General features: G+C 45.0%; 2 protein-coding genes across 3 annotated transcripts in view; one reads left to right on the top strand and one right to left on the bottom strand.

Annotated features, from left to right (window-relative positions):
- Window positions 1-391: 391 nt before the first annotated feature.
- Window positions 392-11,268, bottom strand: nr1d4a (nuclear receptor subfamily 1, group D, member 4a). 2 transcript variants are annotated; one of them, XM_079740871.1, is made up of 8 exons: window positions 10,802-11,268; window positions 6,377-6,670; window positions 6,185-6,273; window positions 5,687-5,831; window positions 2,971-3,515; window positions 2,631-2,816; window positions 2,162-2,372; window positions 392-1,618 (listed from the first exon to the last, which is right to left on the bottom strand). In XM_079740871.1, the coding sequence occupies exons 1-8, from the start codon at window positions 10,821-10,823 to the stop codon at window positions 1,422-1,424; spliced, it is 1,689 nt and encodes a 562-aa protein (XP_079596997.1). In that variant the 5' UTR covers window positions 10,824-11,268; the 3' UTR covers window positions 392-1,421. The 2 variants fall into 2 exon arrangements, with proteins under 2 accessions (XP_079596997.1, XP_079596996.1); XM_079740870.1 differs by lacking the exon at window positions 10,802-11,268 and having other exon boundaries at window positions 6,377-7,372.
- A 7,808-nt stretch (window positions 11,269-19,076) lies between these two features.
- rarga (retinoic acid receptor gamma a) overlaps window positions 19,077-21,987 on the top strand; it is a 45,623-nt gene continuing 42,712 nt past the window's right edge. The window contains exon 1 of the mRNA XM_079742455.1: window positions 19,077-19,175. The gene's annotated coding sequence lies outside the window, so the exon portion shown is untranslated. The remainder of the gene's footprint in view (window positions 19,176-21,987) is intronic.

Genomic DNA, 21,987 nt, shown 5'->3' with positions numbered 1-21,987 from the left:
TCGTTTAGATGTGCCTACATTATAAGACACACCTGATTCTTTACTGGTGAAGCTTAGCTTTTCTCATGACAAGTTTTAATTTTGCCAACGGAGGGGCACACTCAATTACCTTAATGTATTGATTGGCCTTGCATATTTATCAGTAAATCTGTACCATGAAACTTGTCGCGCCATATTTTAATACATGCATAATTGTTATCTCCTACATCCTACATTGATCTAGAACATAATAAATAAAGAATAATTTAACAATAACATATTTTTTTATTTTCTTTAATTTGATTGAATAGACAAAAGGAAGACAAAATATACATAATAACATCTTTATATCAATTCTATGCAGGAAGATTTACAAATGCACAACATGTGTCCAAACAATTGTAATCATGACGCGCAAGCAGTGAGAGACTATGCATCCTCCCTTAACCTCTAAAAATATATTTGTGTTTGTATGACAAACATTGGGGGCAGAGGGAAGGTTTCATGCAGAGTGAATGCTGGTGATCTTTTGTATTATGCTATCTGATAAGCTAACAGCATGAAGAAGCTCTGAGCTTACTGAGGCCCCATACTCAACATTCTCCAATACACAATCCTTTATGTACAGCAGTGCCTCGTCAAATTATTTTCAATGTATATAAAGACCCTAGAGTTACATATTTACAGGAACAAATATCATGAAATACATAAAAGTCCATCATGCATGGAGTATCTTATACAGCTTGTGATTACAGTTGCAATACAATAATATTGATACAACTCTCAGTGAAATAAGAGTTAACATGGTTGAAATGTGAAGTTCTTAACAGTGCATAGCTGAAAGTAAGTTTTTAAATGGAAGCTTTTTTGTCAAATATAAAAGGAATCATATTGTATATTGGTGTGAAGTGATGTGATTCTGTCAAATACTAGTACATATGGTATGTTTAGTGAAATAATGGCAATGCCCTTAATATATCAACTAAATCTATTAATTATTTACAGGTTTCCATCGTTAATCACAAAAAATGAAAATATGTATTTTAATGGTCCCTCTAAATCATGACCTAAACAGGCAGCTTAACGATGGTCTGGTGATGCATAGGAATAAGGAGTCACTTAATTACTTAAGTGAAGTGTCTGTTTTTAACTGGAAATTGGGGTATAAATCTGTCTAAAATGAATTTTCCCATTGCATTGATTCACGGCGTAGTACAATATCCTTCAGGGGACCTTGCAGTGTGTGTCTCCATAGATTCATCGCTTTCCTTCTCTTCGTCGACCTCTTCTTCTTCCAAGGAGCTCCAGAGGTATGGACGAAGAGTCTAGGATGATCGGTCATGTGTATATACCACGTGTGTAAGTGAGCGAATCCTGTATCCATGTGTGTGTTTGTGTGTGTGTGTGTGTGTGTGACGGTGCATCGTGCGGAAGCGGCCTGCTCAGGGGTCAATGTGGAAGGCCAGCAGTTTGTCTGAGTGCAGGTTGTTGAGGGTGCGCAGGTCGGGCAGGCGCAGCAGCAGCTTGGGGAATAGGCCGCCGTCCCCGGGGTGCCGGCGAGCGATGAGGGAGCGCAGGGCGCGGATCAGACCCTCCTGGAGCTGCTCCACCGCGCCCGGGTCCGAGATGCCTGAGCGGTCTGAAGGAAAGCGGCCACACACACACACGACTTTGATAACGGGACCGTGAACACACAACATCTCGTGCTCCGTATTTGATTTCTCAACAACACGTTCAACTGCATTGTATCCATAAAGCACCTGACCGTTATAAGGCAACACAGACTTCAAACACCCTAACCCTAACAACACAAAGTGGCAGAGACTGTTCTGTAGTAAAGATTAACAATGTTCTAATCCATAGTAATGCTATTGCTTATTTCCGTTCCAATGGTATTGCTTAAGAGACCATTGTTATGTTAACAACCTTATTAAGTTGAGAGGCAATGTTATGTTTGCAATGGATAGTTGTATTGTTATTCCCATGCCTTAGGGGGCGCTCTACAGCAGCTGTTGAGTGTAACTTGCAACATTGTTCTGGTGCTAGTAAATTAGTTAAAATGTTAAAATGGATATCAACGTCTCGTCCTGCGTTCTTGTGTTACTCCATAACCAATAAGTTATCCTCCTATTATATAAAGAACACAATAGTTGTTACGTTTTAGTTGTGATGTGGCTCTTACCTGCAGACACCAGCACCACGGCCATGAACAGGGCCATCTCGTCGGGCTCCAGCCCCAGAGAGCCCAGCTTCTCGCTGAACTCAAACATTGCGTCCAGCAAGGTGCCCATCCCCAGGGCGCGGAGGGTGGCCAGCGGGTACGTCTGGCCGTTCAGGAAGGTGAGGGTGCGCTCCTCAGCGTTGAACAATGTGCAGAACCTCACCATGAGAACCTGGTCACAACACACACGACAGCAGGTTCATCAATCCACAATAGTGGAGAAATGGTTCCCCAGCAGTTGTAAAAACAAGTGATTAATAACCGTCAATCATTTTATATGACTTAAACTATAATGTCCTCTGAGATGCAATTTGTTGTACAGGATAGAACAAATACACACACATTACCAGAAAATCAGGTTAACAAACAAAATAAGGTCTGAGATCCTCTATAGCAGCCATCATAAATAACATCAGGTCATGTGAATTACCTGGAAGGTGCCTGATTTTAGCAGCATGACTTGGTCTTGTTGGCTGAGCTCTTGAAACCCTGGGATACCCTTGGCAAACTCTACAACTTCTTTGACAGCAGGAGTGAAACCGTGGGAGAAAGACTCCCAGACCTGCTGGCTGGTGCACTCGGGCCCTGATACAGGGTACGCATTCAGAGGACAGGCCTTTGTGGAAAAACAAAAGAAAATACACTCAACCTTCAGTTCACATCCCTCAATTTGTTTTGATTGTATTGATCCCTTATGTGTAGTCTTAACATCAGAAAGATAGTCATAAGATACAAGCATTAATTAGGGATAAATTGTCAGTTACACTTACAAGAACTTTAGATCCTTGCGCCAACTTCCATGGGCAGGAGTGTTGAGTTGGGGCTGCTGCTGGGAAGTGGTTGTGATTGACAGGGTTGTCGCTTTGGGTGGTGGACTCACATTGATGCAGGTTGGGTGACACTGTTGAGTTATATAGATCATGGTCTACAATGGAGAATGTTGATTGACTGTTGTCGTTAGTGGGGGGGCAAGAGATGGGGAAAGACTGGTAACCCAGTGTGCAGCTCGGATGGGAGGAGGAGACCCGGGGGTATTTAGCTTCCTGAGGAACAGGGGATAGGTTGCTGTTGGTGGACATGTTGGCCCTCTTGGCAGGTCTCCCCTGGCCCGTGGTGGTGAAGATGTCCCGGTACGCTCTGGAGATTGCCCCGATGGCCTCTTTAGAGCTGCAGTCTCTGGGGCTTGGGGTCTTGTCCCCCGCTGGGGAAGGGTCCATGTCCATGGTGGCGGACTCATTCAGGCTGTTCATGTAGCTCTGCATCTCATCTAGGAGACGCTGCTTCTCTCTCTTGGGGATACGGCCGAAACGGACAGCTAGGGACAGATAGAACCAAGGAGACAGAATAAGTACTGCTGTCCAACACACAACATCGATGCTAACACTATCACTTTATAATGCATTTAACTACCACACAAATTCACCTAGAAGGCATGAAGCATTGTTGAAATTTCTTTAAATATCGATGGATCCAGAGAAGTATCAGCAAGTGTTAAGCTGTACAATCGCTTCTACATAACTGTACTTACAGCCCCCCTCCCCACTCTCCGTGAGTAGCCATCAGCTGGAGCAGTTATATATAGGTCCTTATGCCAGCATCAGCCTCAGCCTTTTCTCTATCAATTTCTTTCTCCTTCTCCCACTGCCTCCCTATGTTTGTAAGTAGGGCAGTGGGGCACCAGGAGCCTGCAATTGCATGCACCAAGATCAAGGAAAGGGAGCAAGAGAGTTCGGACTCTGCAAAAGCACAGGATGAGAAAGAGTGTGTTAGAATGGATTAGTAGAGGGGATAGACCGAAGAGCACTGAGGAGGAGGGCTTATATTGCTGAGAATGTTGCTAGTTAGGTGAGTTTGGGAGAGGGGTGCAGACTGCTGCTGTATTGTGAATTTGGCCTCCTGGGATTAAAGAAGTTGTACCTTATCTTAACTTGAACCAAATTGAATTGGCAAAGATAAGAACAAGTACAAGTTATAATCAATGTTGGGATTGTAGTGTTGAATAAGGAAGTTAAACTGAAAGAATCTAAAGGAAACAGTAGGCTGAAGTAGTAGGCTAATTTTGAATCTATTCGTCAGCACATGGTACAATGGATCATCTAATGTATTCACTAACAAATGCTTTAACAATGCGTTGCTAATTTTCCATAGGAAAAGATTCCATGACATGCAATTTCCCTCATAACTTTAGATTTAAAAGGCATCAAAGCTGTAGCTTTCACATAAAATGGGTTCCCAACTGTGCCAGTGTGCCAGTTGGCATAGTGGCACACTTAGCTTCCTGTTACCAGAGTAGTTTCAATACTTGTCTAGAGTGTGAAGCAAATGCACACACAGCCTTGTGTGAAATTAGGGTGTTTATTTAATGTGGGCTCCAGGCCGTTATATGTGGTTTTCCTGTTAACGCAATAACTACAACATTGTGAAAGGGGTTTCTAGGTTGTGGTTCATGATTCTTTCAAGAATCCTCAGGTGCTCTAGGTTCATGTTTAATCTCATACCAGCCGTGCTCTGCGTCCCTATTCTGCTGGCTGCCTCAAGTTCTTTGTGCACCAAAAGTGTGGAGCAAACAACATAATATATATATAAATAATATCCTCCTTGATAGACTAGACTTTGTAGAACATTTAAGAGTACAGAGAAGTAGACACACAATGAGATGAAAACGACTACAAACAAGTAGGTCATGGTGTAGTATGCGGATGCTATAGGCCCAATTCGGCACTGTTTTTCTGGGCCAACCCGACTGGATGCCTTCCTTAATCTATGACGATATATGATCAATCAATGTTCTGGAGTCAGGGCTAGAAACAAGGCGATGTGATTGTGCTTTCTAACTCCTTTGCTATGTTTGTGTATGTACATGTTTTTTTTCTCCTCCTCTTAATTGTTTCTATATCCACTGTTAATTGCGGTAAGATGCTGTAAGGGCATAAGCAAAGTAATCAAGTTGACCCTGTTCCAATTTCCTAAAATAATATCTGTGTTTGATGCAGTTTTCTGGATGACGGATTGCTTCGGGGACTCGGCGCCTCCTCCTCTCATAAATCACTGTCTGGGAAGGAGGTGTGAGGAGGCGGGGGGAGGTTAGGAGAACATGGCACTGCAGACAACGGCGCAGGGAATGTACCGAGCCTGAGGAGACCGCGTGGAGGAGAGATAACCGCAAAGGACGAAGGAAAGACGTTGTGAAACTTCCCAAAGCGAGGTGTTTGGGGGTTTAATAGGGAGTCACATAAACCCCCTGGAGTCTGTCCAGGGAGGAGGACGAGGCGGTCGCAGCATGGCAGCAGGCGACTGCGCCACTGGCACCATGACCTCAAAAGGCCTCCCACGTTACGTCCTGTACAGAGACCTACATTACGAGAGGTGCCATAAATGAGTTCAACATTTCCCTGTTGCTTGTGCTAATCAGATCACCGTGGCATGGTGACAGAGTGGCCCGTATGTCCCTCCTGCTTATAAAAAATGTGTCAAGTGGTGTCTCACCGTCTCGAGACATGCCGACGGAGAGGCACTTCTTAAAGCGGCAGTGTTGGCAGCGGTTGCGGTTCATGCGCATGATAAGACAGTTTTCGTTCTTCACGCACATCTTGTAGTTGATGTTCTGCTGGATACTGCGACGGAAGAAGCCCTGGGAAATGACATGAAGGACCGCGTTAGTGGAGTCACACGGCCAGAGCTATGTAGAGTTCACACTGGTGCTGGCCGTGGATCAATGGGTACGGCAGGGTGATCACACTGCCAGTATTAGGGGTTTGATTCCCAACGAGGCCGCCCATGCTTACGTACAGTATATACTAAAGGATATTGTAAGAACACTTGGGATTTTGGCTCACTGTTGTGACATGCCATGTCATTTTTAAGACTGTGGGGGTTTGGCATCTTGCTCAGGACATCTATCACAGAGGGGGGACATTGGGGACATTAGATCAGTCAGACATTTTGAATTAAAAAAATGCAAATGTTTAGTGACGGTGGGATTACCTTGCAGCCTTCACAGGCGTGCACACCATAATGGAAACCAGAAGCGATATCCCCACACACTTTGCACAGCAAGACCATCCCTCCAGTCTCTGTGAAAAGTTTAAAAGGACAGGTATGTCATTCGTCTGATATTTAGAAGAAAAAGGACATCAAACATGTGATGTGAATGATACAAAACTGAGGAGGACTCACTGGTAAACGTTCCGGAGAAGCTGCTGGGCCTCTTGCCGGTGACGGGGTGCATGAAGGCTTGCTGAGGGGTGGCGGGCCCCCCGTACACCTCGGGGAACTGGAACACCAGCTTGGACGACGATAAGGAGGGGGTGCATCCCGACGACCTTTGCTTCAACGCCCCAATCTCCGTGAAGGTGACCTCGGGAGACGAGGGCTGGGACTGGCAGGAGGGCGACTGGGTCTGGTACCCGCTGGACGGGCTGCCAGGGCTGGGGCTCGAGCTGCCTGAGGAGCCTGCATACAGGATCACTCCTCCACCCACCGAAGGAAATGGAAATGGTAAATGGACTGCATTCATACAGCGCTGTTCTAACCAGAATAGTAAAAGTTTTACGCTTTGAATTTTGTAAAACTCAAAGCATTTTCACAATATTTCCTCACATTCACTCATTCATGCACACATTCACACACTAATGGCAGTGTCAACCACGCAGGGCGACAGCCAGCTCATCGGGAGCAGTCAGGGTGAGGTGTCTTGCTCAGGGACACCCCGACACTCCGGGATCGAACTAGCAACCTTCCGGTTACCATAGTCAAGGAACCACAGCATCAACTCCCCCATTCACATAATGATACAGGTATGGATTACGTTTCTCATACATTTTGTGTTTACAGGAACATTAGTTAGAGTAAGGTTTAGTTAGACTTTACTTTAAAGCTTATTGACCTTAGTGTGTATCATTTATACCTTTCATTGCCCATTTTACATTTGGCAGATATTTCACACTTATTCTTTTCCATTTGACATGCTATGATGTAATGTGCCACAACCTCTGGGCCCCCCTAGTAAAGCACCACAGTAATGCTAAGCTATAGGATTATGCAGCGCTGCCTAGACATCATTGGGCGCTCGAGCGGATATAGTTCAGAGCGCTAAAAATACCGCCGGTAGCTCAGCAACAGAGCAGGGCTCATTTGGCATGAGAGACTGCGTCATGCTTATGCGGTATTTATGCTGACGTCGATTTAGCACTACAGTCATTATAATATATATAGGTTATTCTTATTACTATGCGTTTGACTGTTTTGGCCCATCAGAGGTTAATGTCCGAGTCGTGCTCCACACTCCAGTCATGCATTAACTTGTGGTTCAAGACACGGCCTCCCTCACGTGTCTGCCTCCTCCGCCGCTCCAATAATAGCCCCGCTCCCCTGGCCTCGTGCCCAGCTCACCGCTCCACACCTAACTCACGTGGACTTCTGATACGGTGACGGCCACTATCCAACCCACACAAAACCCACAAATGCAACAATAAAAACGTTTGGGACGCACCCCGAGGATGCTGTGGCACGGGCCTCATTCCCCAGGGTGTCATCATCAGCCAGCAGTGGAATACTGAGTCACGTTGTTAGCAAGGGCAAAGACAAGACTCTGTAGGTCTATGTCTTTAGTTTGGATAACGTATTACCATGAAATAAGGCTCTTTGATAGACCTATAAGGCCTTAGCCATGTCTTGCCACTGCATTACTTTATTTTCTCCACAAGGTAAACTGTATTCATAATAGTTGAGAAGCCTACAGCTCCATTCAATATGTTGCTGTCAGTGTCCGTTGCTGCCCGAGGTACTTGGCTTGCCCAACAGTTTTGATAATACTGCAGCCAGCAGTGGCACTTGTTGCTGGATGTGTTGACTCACCAAGGCCACACACAATAGACAACCCTTAGCTGGCCTTGTTTACAAGATGCAGTCATGGCTGTCCCAGTAGATATTTATGAATGTCCTCCGCCGACCCTGTTCCATAAACTCCATCAATTATAAATCTATAATCTGACAGTTCAATGTTGTGTGGTTTGCACAACGTATGTGAAGGACCACAAACCAACAACATGAGGGAATAGGTTGTCTTCCATCCAACAGCAGGTGATGAAACTCCTGAAACACTTGAGGGCACGTTGCTGCCCGGCAGGCCGACTGTTATTGACATTAATATTAACGCCAGGGGTGGTTTAGTGCTTTTGTCCGTGGCGTGCTACGCAGCAGTGAGCGCTGTGTGTGTCAAATCCTGTGCTGCACGCTCTCTTCAGGCCTGTTGGAAACCAGGTCAACACAGACAGCCTTATGAAAGCCTGTGGCGCTCCTAGCCACTCGTGCGGACGCTAATCTGCTACAGACGAGGCATTCAGAGAAACGTGAGCAGGGAGAACTTCACAGGCATGAATAAAAGCCACCTAACTCCCTGTCCAGCCTCTACCCTCAACCTCCCCTGCCCTGGTCTACTAGAGGAAGCCAAGCAGAGCTTTAGCCTTAGTGTGGGTTTATCCTTGCGTGATGAAGTCTACAGGGTAGATGGTTCTTTTCTTTGGCCTGCCATGCCATGCTGAATATGGGAGTCCTGCATCATGGCATGATTGGCAAAATAATGGGTAGAATATTTTATAATCATTATTGAATCTAATTGTAGTGAATGAAACACTGTTAAGAGTTTGAGGTAAATTTAATTGTACATGCCCTTGTGGTTCATTTGTATACCAATAACCACTTGTCCAATTGCCGTGGTCCAAGTTTAGTTATTTCCCAAAAGATAGCGCACTTAGAATAACAACTAACTCAGAGTGAGTTGGTTTTCAAGGGGAAATCGGGAAGTAGCAACTATGTCCTCACATACTGGCAGCTTCTACTTTTATAACTATTTTATATCCCATCATATGTTACTTTATATAAAGCCTGATTGGTACTGTAATGAAAAATGTTTATTTTCAATTGTGCAGAGATCATTAACTCCCAGATTTTGAAAGTAGGTCAAACACAAAGGAACATGATATAACAGCATTCCCGTGTCCTCAAATGGATGCTGCATCAAGCTCTGCAACCGCCACGCACAATTAAAATCATTCCAGATAAGCCAAATGCATTGCAGTGGATATAATTTCTACTCGTTCTGAATATGCTGATCGCAGCGTGTGGTCTCGGCCTACAAGAGCAGCTCCTCTCTTCCTCAACTGTTCTCTCTTTGAACAAAGTGTCCAGATCATAATGATCATATGTGTTATGATTTGTGGGTTTTAAAAAAACACCAATGTGGTTATCATTCAAACACGCATGTGCTTTCAGTGGCCCGTATCACACAGGCGAATGAGGCGGGAAAACGTGACGAGAGTTAATACATGAAACTGCTGACCCACTGACCAAGCTCCCCCTTCTGGCACAGCGGGGGTCGGGCAGAGGAGCGGGAGGAGGGGAGGCGGGCCTGGGAATCACGCGTAGCACGTGGCTCTGAGAGTGATTCCACGTGACGAGGCTTTGGACTGTATCACTTTGCTATGGAAGATGCCGCGCATTCTTCTGCTGCAGAAAACACTTGGACTCGACGTCACCGGGGGGCTTTGAAGTGAAGAGCATCGCGCATCGGGGACGTGAGGTCCACGGGACCGCGAATCGGGTAAATGCGCAGGGTCTAAAATAAATATGACATGCGCATAGATTGTCACCGATTACACCGAGTTATTTTCGTCTTGGGTTGCTTCAAATAACTCAGTACACACAGTACACATCAAATACACGTGACCCAAATCTGGCCCACTTATGAATGTGCCCAGAGCTATTGCTTTATTCGTTATGCAAAAACGTGATCAACAACACGGGCTGACTGATACAATTACATCACTGTTACAGTACTATAGGCTGACTGACCCAAGGGTCATACCGATGACCCCGTTTAACCTCGCACTTAATCACTCGCTTACTGCCACTTAAAGTGGTCATACACCTTATACACTAATTGCCTTGGGGATCATCCAAGTGTCGTTCCTTTCCTAAAGATAGCGGGCTCAGAATAACAACCAACTCCACTTGAGTTTGTTATCAATGGGGAGATCAGGAAGTTTGACTGACCACTGACACGTTGCGCTTCCATTACGCACGCGTTATAACCACGGATCGATCCGGTCAACATGTTGGACCGTTGTCATGCAAGTTGTGATTGGTTGACACAACTCAACTGAGTGTCGTTATTCCTCACGAACATGTTCCGTGATCATCAAACGCATGCATTCAAACTGAATCATCGTTCCTCGGAAACATTTACCGCCATAACATAACACACAAAGTTGCACTCAATATTATGTCTAACATAACTCAAAGCCTTCAGTTATTTGACAATATATAGCATGATGGAAACCGCTTCTATGCTGCAAATTAACTGCATATATGTCCTTAATGACGCTCACAACACCTGAATGATGGGATGAACCGGATGAATCACAGGATGAACCGAAAATAAATAAAACATTTAAAAGCAATGAGACAAAAAAAATCTTGAATTGCGCCTTGCAGTGTCGTCATTGGCATATTTGCAATAAAACTTGGTTACAAGACAATCCTCTTTCCAAGACATTGTGAAAATATCTCGATAATAACAACAATAATACAAAAAATACGTACCACTACCAGGGCTGTGATCCATCTCTTCTGTTGAGGACTTCAGATTTCAGGTGAAGATAAAAGTTGATCAATGGTGATAGAGTACAGCCAAAGTCGTGTTAACCCAGGTGAGGAGAGGAAGGCATACCTGTTCCGATAACACCTGCTCCATAGAACGCACAAATTTAAATAATGGTTGAAAATAAATGTCCAGCTAAAGCAAGGTTCCTTGAGGAGAGCTGCATGCAAAGTGTTGTCTTGGGTGTATTCAGGTCCGCATGAAGATGTGCTGAGTGCTTGTTCTCCATAAAGATACCGCTTGACTCGTGCAGTCCGAGCAGAACCGTGTGGTGTTTGACGAGCCAGAGTACAGATTCAGAGTCTCATGAATTCCAAGAAACAAGTGTTGGAAGGTCCGTTAATGATTGTGAGACGCCTGACACCGACTCGGTGACACTGTAACACACATCAATTAGGATCGCAGGTGAGTAAAGAAATGTGACCGCCTGTCTCCCGATCAGTTTCAGTTGTGTCCGTTTGTTGGGTAGATTAGGCTCACTCTCTGTATCTCTTACCAGCTCTCAATGACTCTCTCTCTCTCTCTCTCTCTCTCTCTCTCTCTCTCTCTCTCTCTCTCTCTCTCTCTCTCTCTCTCTCTGTCTCCTTCTTGCGAACACGCGCGCGCTCACACACACACACACACACACACACACACACAGACACACACACATACACACACACACACACACACACACACACACACACACACACACACATACACACTCCTCCCCTCCCATGGATTCTACAGCCGAGGGGTTTGATGCGCTTATTCGAGGGTTCTATGCCTTCCATAGGCTACATGTGTACTCTGCATGTGCCAAGAAAAAGGGCTGGCCTACTGACACACATTTTATGCAAAACACAGCGTGTGTGATAAGGGGAATAGATGAGCACATGCACAACAGGCGCGGCTCACCGTGACTAGTTGCTGTCTGAATAGTTCATGACAGCCATGGATCAGTGTAAACACTGACCAATCCCTATCGCAGGAATGGCAAGATACCACTAGATTATACTGCGCATGCGCCACGAAAGCAATCCATTTTAATTCATCTTAACGTATATAATTCGATTGATTATTCCGACTTTTTTTAAAACAGTTTGGGACGGTTTAGAAAAAGTTTTCCTATACTTTGGGAAAAGCGTCACCCTGTGGGAGAATGCATTAAATGTGCACTGAACTACAATAACGACAACAACCCAAAGACACCAGACCTGCGCATATCTAGCCTATACATCTTATGCACCCTAATTTTAAATTTTGATACTTCAAATTCGAAATTGACGTCTGCTATACTAACCTCATCAGATTGTGTTGGCTGTTGCTCTAATATGGCCGTTTTCTTTCTGCCCGCATCGTGCTGCCCTCTAGTGGCCGGAGTGTTCAATGTCTGCAGTGTGTTATCCATGCTGTGGCTGAAAGTGTGTTAAATTTTGATGTAGCCTAGCGGAACAACCCCTCTTATTTTGAAATACAGTTCTGAAATACGAGAACTTAAAAAAAATTGAAGGACACTAACTAACTAAATATGGAAATGCATACTCACTTCTGCCGCACATCAAATTGTGTTGTAATTTTCCATTCTACCGCTAGAGAGAGCCATTTATCTCTTGCAAGGGTTTTGTTCCCTTGTAGCCTACAGATGTAGTTGTGGTGATGTAGCACTGATGTAGTTACTGGCCACGAACAAAATCTATTTAAAAAGGCCTTAGGTTGCTTAAACCGTGAACGGGAGGTTTTAACAATTACACCTTTACCACCTAGGATGCATGGTTAGAACTGTGCATGGAAAGATTTATTTAAGTCAAATCTGTTGTTTTCTAAACGTCTCTGGAAGGTGCTTGCTGAAAACATAAGCCGAGGCGTATTCAATTGGGGATGAGAAGGTAGGGTTGTGTAGCCTACTTAAACATAAATCATCTCCTGTCATGACTGATTAAGAATCCAGCAGACTGCGTACGTCAATCATTGCGTGCATCATGTCTCATGTTGGCCTCACGCACACACCATTAGAACACGTTATGGCAGGGTATGAGATGATTATAGGCTGCTGGTACTGTTTGGGGATTCAAGTGAACAGAAGTTACTGCCAACATACACACCTGCATAGCTCCGCTGGCCTGCGGCTCAGAAGACCGTCATCATCCTCATCATCATCCTCCTCACCCTTGCTGTCTGTCTCCCCCCCCCCCCCCCCCCCCCACTCACGCTTCCTCACCACGGCACTCACACAGAAAAGAAACATCTTGTTGAAAGAGCTCTTTATATAAAGGGATGCCAGTTGTGAGTAACGTAAGATTAAACAAGTTTTTACTAGGCGGTGCCTCCCTCTTTTGTTTCGATTAGACATAAACTCAGAATAGGCCTCGCTGCTGAGGAAAAAAAACGAACAGAAAGGGTAGGCTATTTGAAAGACATTTCTTACCAAAAATAACAACACAAGAACTTTTGCCTGAATGTTTTGGTTATTGATTAAAAAAAAAGAAATACTACTTTCGTAGCGTTCCTCGCCTGCTAGTTAGTGCCCAGCTTTCTCTCAAGGGCAGTTTTATGTGCATGGAAGAAGTCGTGGAAAAGAAGACCTTTCCTTTTGAGCTCACAGATTTGCAGTAATTACAGAATTACTTCCATATGTGGCTCTCTGGCTGCCTTCTCGCTGCCCCCACCACCCTCTCTTTCCTAGTTCTCTCTCTCTCTCTCTCTCCCTTTCCCTCTCCCTCCCTCCTGCTCTCTCTCTCTCTCTCCCCCTCTCTCTCTCTTTCTCTCTTTCTCTCTCCCTCTCTCTCTCTCTCTCTCTCTCTCTCTCTCTCTCTCTCTCTCTCTCTCTCTCACTCTCTCTTACTCTCTCCTCATTCTCTGTCTCCCTTCCTCCCCTCTCTGTTTTTGGGCCGTTTCTTCTCTCCCTGTAGCCCTCAAGTCATTTCAGTTTAACCGCTGCTTAAACAAAGTCTCTGTTAATCAGAACATGCTGGTTGTTCTTTTGGTGATTCAATTAGACTATAAGCTAGCCAGAGAAGATAGTGTGCCATTGCTTTAGAAAGAGAGAGTGAGACAGACAGACAGACTGATAGAGAGAAATACAAAGTGTGCGTATCCTTGTGATCTGTGTGCGTGTGCCTCTGCGTGTGCGTGTGTGTGCGTGTGTGTGTGTGTGTGTGTATTTGTAAGAGAGAGGAAAGAGAGGGAAAAAGTTGGAGACAAACAAAATAACTATTTGAGTAAAAAGAGGCGGGGGGGGGGGGTCATTGAAATGTGGTTTTGGTGAATATATTCATTCAAAGCTAGAGGCTGGAGCCCAGCGTGAGGCAAGCAGAGGTGGACCCAAAATGAGAGAGAGCACTGGAGTAATGCTTTCTGACAGAGGTGGGTTCAGCAAGGGTTCATGGTGACATCATGGCTGATTCTGAAGAAAGTATAGACAGGAGAGCATTCACCTTTCATTGGACACACATGTTGGGGAAAAGTGCTCACATACTGGATACTGGCAAGCGTATCCCAGTCTGGATACTGGCAAAGTATCCCATACTGGATGCTGGCAAACGTATCCCATACTGGATACTGGCAAAGTACACTGTACTGAATACTGGCAAAGTATCCCATTCTGAATACTGGCTAAATATCCCATTCTGGATACTGGCAAAGTATTGCATTCTGGCTCAAATGCTGGTTGGCGTGCAAGCCAACCAACTCAGAGTGCATCCGAGAAATTCACAATTGTGTGTACACTTTGTTTCATTTTTTTCTTTCTTTTCTTTCTCATAGTCACCCCGTCTGTAACTTGGATGTATTTGTAATAAAATAATAAGAACACTAGTAGTTATTTTCCAGCACTGTGCTCCTTTGTTGTTGATAGAGTAGCGATTAGCCGTCTTTCTACCTTCCCTCCCCCATCCCTCTCTTCCCTTCCCTCTTCTCCCAAACACATAGTTCTAGTTTGCTATGAGCGACTCATTTCCCTCAGACCACTATTCCTCTCTGTATGTTTGGACTTCAAGTTGGTTGGACTCTAAATGAGCACATTTGGCCTGCCTGAATGAATGGGCTCCTTCATTTCACAGGATGTGTGCTTAACTCTGCAACTATGAAGGCACAAGCAAGTGTATATTTGTGTGTTGGGGTTTGTATTTATGTGTGTGTGTGTGTGTGTGTGTGTGTGTGTCAGTAGGTGTCTGTGTGTTTGCATGCATCCCCTGCGTCTCGGAGCGGCACATAACATCACATGACATCAGTGGGAATGTGGGGAAATAGTGATGTCATTACAGGCATCTTGTTCCTGATTAAAACCTGCCGCCTTCTATTCCCCTCCCACTGGCCTGTTAGGCATACGTTTAACTCCCCTTTCTAAACACACACTCACACACACACACACACACACACACACACACGCACACACACACACACACAAACACACATGGTCCTTTTCTCTATTTAACCTCTCGGTTGCTGCCTTATTTCCTTTAGAATTCCCTGTATCTCTCATCTCTAGTTCTCTCTCGCTGTTCAGCCCGCTAACCTTCCTCCCTCCCTCCATCTCTTATTCTTTCCATTTATTTCCGTCATCCACCTTTGCTTCTCTCTCCCTCTCTCTCTGTCCTTCTCTTCTCTCCTCTGCCAGCCGCCCCCGGGCTGAACTCGTTCATACTTGAACTGCAAATATGATTCTGAAATGAAAACACAGCGTGAAATGTGTGTGTGTGTGTGCGTGTGTGTGTGTGTGTGTGTGTGTGTGTGTGTGTGTGTGTGTGTGTGGGTGTGTGTGTGTGTGTTTTGAAGATAATATTGGATGTATCAGAAGGGCTTCTGCACTAGACATTACTAAACAGCACTAAACAACAAACACCTAGCAATGCTAACACTGCACTAAACCATAATCACTAAACAGGGCTACCTGGATGACTGCAGTAGGATAAATTGAGTCTTGCATTTACATTTTTGTCAGGGTATTGGGGGGGGGGGGGGGGATCTGTGTCAAGATTGATGACATCAGTCAGGGCAGTATGCTATGATGTCACTGACTGAGGTTAATGACTCGAGCACAGTCAGGGCAATAGGCCATGTTTCCAGCTTTGCCCAGAGAGAGAGAGAGAGAGAGAAGGAGAGAGAGAGAGAGAGGGGGGGGGGGGGAGAGAGAGAGAAGGAGAGAGATAGGGAGTCCAGATAACAAGAGGAAGGGAGGAAGGGAGATAGAGAGTGAGTTGGTAAGAGATGTTGGGAGATAACTATAGAGAGAAGCCATAGAGAAAGAGAGAGAGGCTAGAAAGACATAGAGAGGTAGGAAAGGAAGCAAGGCCACACAGAGAGATAGAGAGAGACAGAGAGAGAGAGACCAGAGAGAGGGAGAGAGCTATAGGACAGAGAGAGGCCAGAGAGAGAGAGAGCAAGAGGCCAGATAGAGAGACCGAGAGCAAGAGAGAGACGTAGTATTCAGATCCATCTTCATTATCCCCACTCTGCAGCTTCCTCAACACAATGATCATAAATCTCAGCCTGCAGCACACTCCACTGACACTGAGACACAAACACTGGTAACCTTTGACCTCACCGCTGCTGCTACCGCCATCACACACTTATCAATGAACACACACACACACACACACACACACACACACACACACACACACACACACACACACACACACACACACACACACAATCGCACAAACAAATATGTGCACAGTGTACTTGTCATCTGAAGCCCGTTGAAGCTATAATTCAATAGGCAGAGACGTTAAGCACAAGCTCATATGGATATCTTCACTTGCGCTCGCAGGGCAGATGGCCGTACGTGCGCGCCCTCCCAGGCCGCCTGCTCTGTCGTGCGCTGTTCCACAACACATGCTCCGGATCTGCCCTGTAGAATTACATATTTTCTCATCTACTGTTAACGTCCCCAGCCCCCTGATATCAGAAGTCATGTGATTATTTGGTTAGATTAGATTAGTTGTATTCCTCCTCCAGTGGATGTCTTCATTGATATTTAACATGCTCGTGTAACCCCTCCTGTGTAAACAGCTCAGGCTATAATTTAGACTCCTGTAACGCCGCGAGTGGCGTGCGTAGCCTCAGTGCAGTGGAGATAGTGATCAGAGGAGGTGATTCTAGCTGTGAGGCTCAATTCTCCACTCAGCATACCGGCGGAAAAAAACAGTAGTCCAATTCCACAGCGGGGTTTGCAAACGCTTATCCATTTTTTTTTCTTGAACCGCTGACGATGTTTCAGCTTATCCACATCAAAACAATCTCTGAAGGAGCATTAAGATAGATTTCTGGACCATGTGTGGCTGTGTTGATACAGGGAACATGTGGGAATGTAGTGAATGAAGGGCTGCGCTGGGGGCAGTGAGGGCTGGACGAGACTGTAATGGCTGCACCTAATTGGTCAGACACAATGGGGTCAGTTTACATGAGGACAATATGATAGTGTTATCCCGTGGCACTTGCAGACATCAAAAAAAGTACACACAAAAATACACAGTAAAATAGGTGATAATATTGAGCGAGAACGCTATGTCCTGCTGAGTCTAAGAATGAACACGGGGAACAGTGTAGCCGTAATTGATGCAGTGATGAGGAGATTGTTTATGAACGCAAGTAGTGCATAAATAATCAGAGCTTTAAAATGGCATGCTAGTTTATTTATGTTAGGACTCGAAGCACAAACACTTTGAATATAATACATACATACACAATAACGAGACAATGGATCCTGCGCCCTAGTCCAGCGTGGAGTGGATGAAACAAGGGGTCAGGGGGGGCGACTGTTGAGGTGTGTTAAGCTCCTCCCCACCCACCTCCTGGTTTTAAGAGGTGGGTGGGGTAGTGGGTTGTGTGTGTGTGTGTGTGGGTGGGTGGGGGGGGGGGGGGGGGGGGGGGGGGGGGGGGGGGGGGGGGGGGGCTCCTCAGAACAGAACAGCACAACAGCTCAAGAATCATCACATTCAAGTAGGAGAAAAGAGCACACGCCTAGAACCACAAACACACACAAACAAAGATCTGAGACACATGATCTCATATTGATAAAGAGAGAGAGAGAGAGAGAGAGAGAGAGAAAGGGAGAGAGAGAAAATAAGAGAGAGGGAGAGAGAGAGAGAGAGAGAGAGAGAGAAAGAGAGAGAGGGAGAGAGGGAAAGAGAGAGAGAGAGACGGAGAGAGAGAGACAGAGAGAGGTAGGGAAAGAGAGAGAGACAGAGAGAGAAAGAAAGAGAGAGAGAGAGAGAGAGAGGGAGAGAGAGAGAGAGAGAAGAGAAGAGTGAGAGAGAGAGAGAGAGAGAGGGAGTGGGAGACAGAGAGTGACAGAGGGAGAGAAAGAGAGAGAGGGCAAGCTCACCGACACACCCAACTCTGCCTCAGAGTTCTGCCATCTTGCCGGGGACTTCCCCTATGCTGAGGAGCCAGCGCTCTGTGTGTGTGTGTGTGTGTGTTTTAGTTGCTTTACTGAGACGCCAATAGAAAGATGTAGTAACATAAAAAAAAGAACCCTAAAAAATTCCATGTGCCTACATTTGTTTTATTATGCTGGTCTTTTTTCACATTTCCAAATGCCTTAATGTTTTCCAGAAACGTTGGCAAACAGAGTATCCTCACAAACGAACGTTGTTGAGTTCAGTTATTAAGTCTCGGGGTTTTTACACGTTACGTCATATTTATTTGGGTTGGGTACACATTGTACACTCATCATGATTTCATTAGAATCACCGTTAAACACCCGTCCTCTTTGGAGTTCTATATGTACTTGCTTTATTTCAAAATATAAACTATTGATCACTATTGAATTTTTTGTGTGATGTGAAAAAAAAATTGTCTGGAAAATGGACGATTTTTTTAAGCACAAAAAAAACTGAATTCCCACAGAAACACAAAGAAGAAGTGTGAGAGAATTAAAACCAGAAACGTCTGCCCTCCCCCCTCCACAGGCATTTTGTGGCTTGTGAAAAAATGTGCTGTATATTTGAAGTGCTGGGTCACGTGACAATGGCAGGCTTTATGAATCAGGGAGTGTAAGTATTTCTTACTGAGGCAGACCAGAGAAAGGGAGAGAGTTTGTGTGTGTGTGTGTGTGTGTGTGTGTGTGTGTGTGTGTGTCTTTGTTGACGGAGTCAGCGAGTGCCTTTAGCAGAGAGAGAGACAGAGAGGGGGGGAGAGAAGGGGGAGGAAAAGAGGAGGAGAGAGAGTCGCTGAAGGGAGGGAGGGGGGAGTGAATGAGCACCTCGCTGCTACTCTATCTTTGCTGTCAAAGGAACCGTGATGAACGTACACAAACCTTTACTCCTTCCCCTTGCCTAGCTCTGCTCATCTACCCCTGAACACTTCGTCTGTCTGTCAATGTCAGAGCTGGTGAGTAAATCATACACCGCTTTCACACTTTTTTTTACTTTTTTCTTCCCAGAGAGCTATACAGAGAATGCGGCAAATGTCCCATTTCTCTGTGAATTAATGTCAATTAAAAACTGACAATGCAAGTGTTATGAATTTTATTAAGTCAACCTTAACATAATCTTTTTCGCCTGCAGTGCAATAACTTGTTTTGTCACGTCTCTATTTGTGAATGGTAGAGTCAAACTGAGCTTGTCAAAGTACTTTTTTGAGTAATGTGAGTGTGAGCTGTGTGTGTGTGTGTGTGTCCATTTTTTTCTCTTTGTGTGTGAGACTGTGTGTGTGAGAGAGAGTCTGTATATTTCAGCCTGTCTGACATGTGTGCTTGTTAGTCGATGTCTCAAGTGTTACTCTGTGCCTGTGGAGCCCTTTATCATAAGCATATGTGCATTCGCTAGCGTATACATGCGTGTGTGCGTTTGATCTGCGTGTCACTAGAGGCATGCCCCGTTCTTGACCTGCCGATTTCTTTCTTTTTTCACTTTTGAAACAATGGGAAAGGACAAGCATTGTTTTCCACACAGAACAAAACTAAGAAGGCTGATTCCTCTGTTGTGAGGTGTGTCTGTGTGTTGGAATGAGTTAACATGGGAGACTTCCACGGAAATCAGTGTAACGCTCCCCTCTGGCTGACGGCGGCAGTTAGGGTTACATAGTGGTTCTGGCAGAAGTGCTAGGTTAACAGGTTCCACTTGTTACCGCAGCACTAGGGCTAGGAGCAACAGGTAAGGCAGCACAGCGCGGGCTGCACACTCAGCCAACCAGATACCCATCAGGCCGCCCGCGGTACAGCCATGTCACCTGGTTCCTGTCTCCTGGGTCCAAACAACGCCGCTTTCTCCTGTCGTTTAAATTCCCCACAACGATCCATGCGAGGGTCCGGACTCTAGGTAGGAGACAGCTGGACCCGTTTTGTTGGTTTTCTTTTTTGTTGACTTTACACCTGGTGTCCATCACCACTCCGGCCCCAGTGTGGACGTGACTTCAGTGTGGGAGGAGGGAGAGAGGGGACAACTACACTAGGAGGGGAAAGAAAAAACAGTTGAGTGTGGCTGCTGACTGTTTAAAGGACTATGATATCAGTGTCGCCCGGTGTCATCATCTGCTCATACTATCATCTCCCCTCCGCTCAGTGACATCTGGACTGGAGTGAAATGGTTACTCTCTAATGGCAGCATTCCTTTTGGAGATCCACGCAGGGAGATTATGAAAGACAGAGACAGAAAGACAGAGAGAGAGAGGGAGAGAGAGAGGGACACTGAGGGCACCCAGATCATACGCTTTATTGACTTTTATTTTTTATTTTTTAAAAACTTTTCAGATTTCAAGTCTACCATTTTTCTTTATGAACATGTGGTTAAGAGTCCATGTGGAATCGTCCAGGGAATACGTTTTCCTTCCATTCATATTCCCTAAGTATGGCTGTAATGTCAGTGCCACACAATCCAAAAATTGTCAAATGTCGCATGTGGTCGGACACAATTCAGCTGTAAAAGAATAATAGTTTACACATGTCTCCAGCGCTGAGCTAATCCCCATCCTTACCAGATGGACATCAATAGACGCCTGATGGGAATGAAAACAATCAACATGGCCTTCCTTTTCATGAAATCTTGGATAATATTGTCAAGTCTTGTTACTGTCTTCTGTCTTGAATCAGAGGATTATGATAGGCCAGGATGAACACAATGAGGTGGTTAAACACACAACAATAGAATGGGTAATTAAAACAATAATTTTCTTCACAACGAGTTGCGAGGTCTTAAAGGTTGTCACAGAATGGTTGCTTCTTTAAAGTGACAGTTGGCTGCAAAGGCTTTTGTCTCCCATCAGCCATGGGCTTGTAGAAAGATTTCAGTTCAGTTGATACCTGTCCCTTCCAGGAATTCTTCTGGCAATTAAGTTCAAGTGGAGGGGAGGGACTGGACAGGTGGTTTTAGTGGAATCAGAGGGGCACCCCATAACTGCACTATAATTAACAAGGAAACTATCTGCACATCGTTTCCTGTGTCTATTTTTGCAGGTGTGCGGCTCTGATTGTGTGCCTTTGAGCCCTCTTTAAAAAAGACACCTTGTGTATGCGCCTTTGTCTGCCATTTGTGCGCGTGTAGTGTATGCAGACAGGCTTTGCAGTAACTGTGTATGTGATGTGAATGTTGATGTGGTTCTATGTGTATTTTTTTGCCAGTGTGTGTACCTGTCTATATGTGCAAGAGGGTTTTTTTACATTGATGTTTTTGTTGGAAGATTATTATGTGTTACAAACCACAGTGGGTTTCAATATGAGTCTTCTTTGTATTGTGTTAATACAAGTTAATACAAAATCATTCTAGTTTCATGGTAGTCCCAACGTGTTTCGAGTAGACAAACTCCACGTTGAAGTCTCAGCCTAACTCTTTTCTGAAAGTTTCTGCGTTTAATGTTCATTCTGCTTTTCTGTTCTGGCTGTTTCATACTGTGTTTCTCTCATGTTGTTGTTGGCATATTTTCTTGAAAACACTGAAATCTCTGTCGGGCACTCCGAATGACTTGACCACATCATGGAAACGTCGAGCTGTCAGGATGACTTCATCAAGTCACAAAGAGTTTTATGTCTCTGCGTGAAGTCACAGTCTTTCCACACTGTCCTCCAGCACCAAACTCCATTGCTAATTGCCCCCTTCTGGATATAAGTGCATTTTAAAAGTAGTTATTTATTTATGTATTTTGTTAAAAAAACAAAGCATTAACTGAGACATTTCTCTGTGTTGATCCGCTGTAAAGGAACCTTTTG

Source organism: Pollachius pollachius (genome assembly GCF_949987615.1).
Source record: "Pollachius pollachius genome assembly, chromosome: 8".
NCBI classification, from domain to species: domain Eukaryota; kingdom Metazoa; phylum Chordata; class Actinopteri; order Gadiformes; family Gadidae; genus Pollachius; species Pollachius pollachius.
This window is presented reverse-complemented; position numbering and strand designations above follow the sequence as displayed.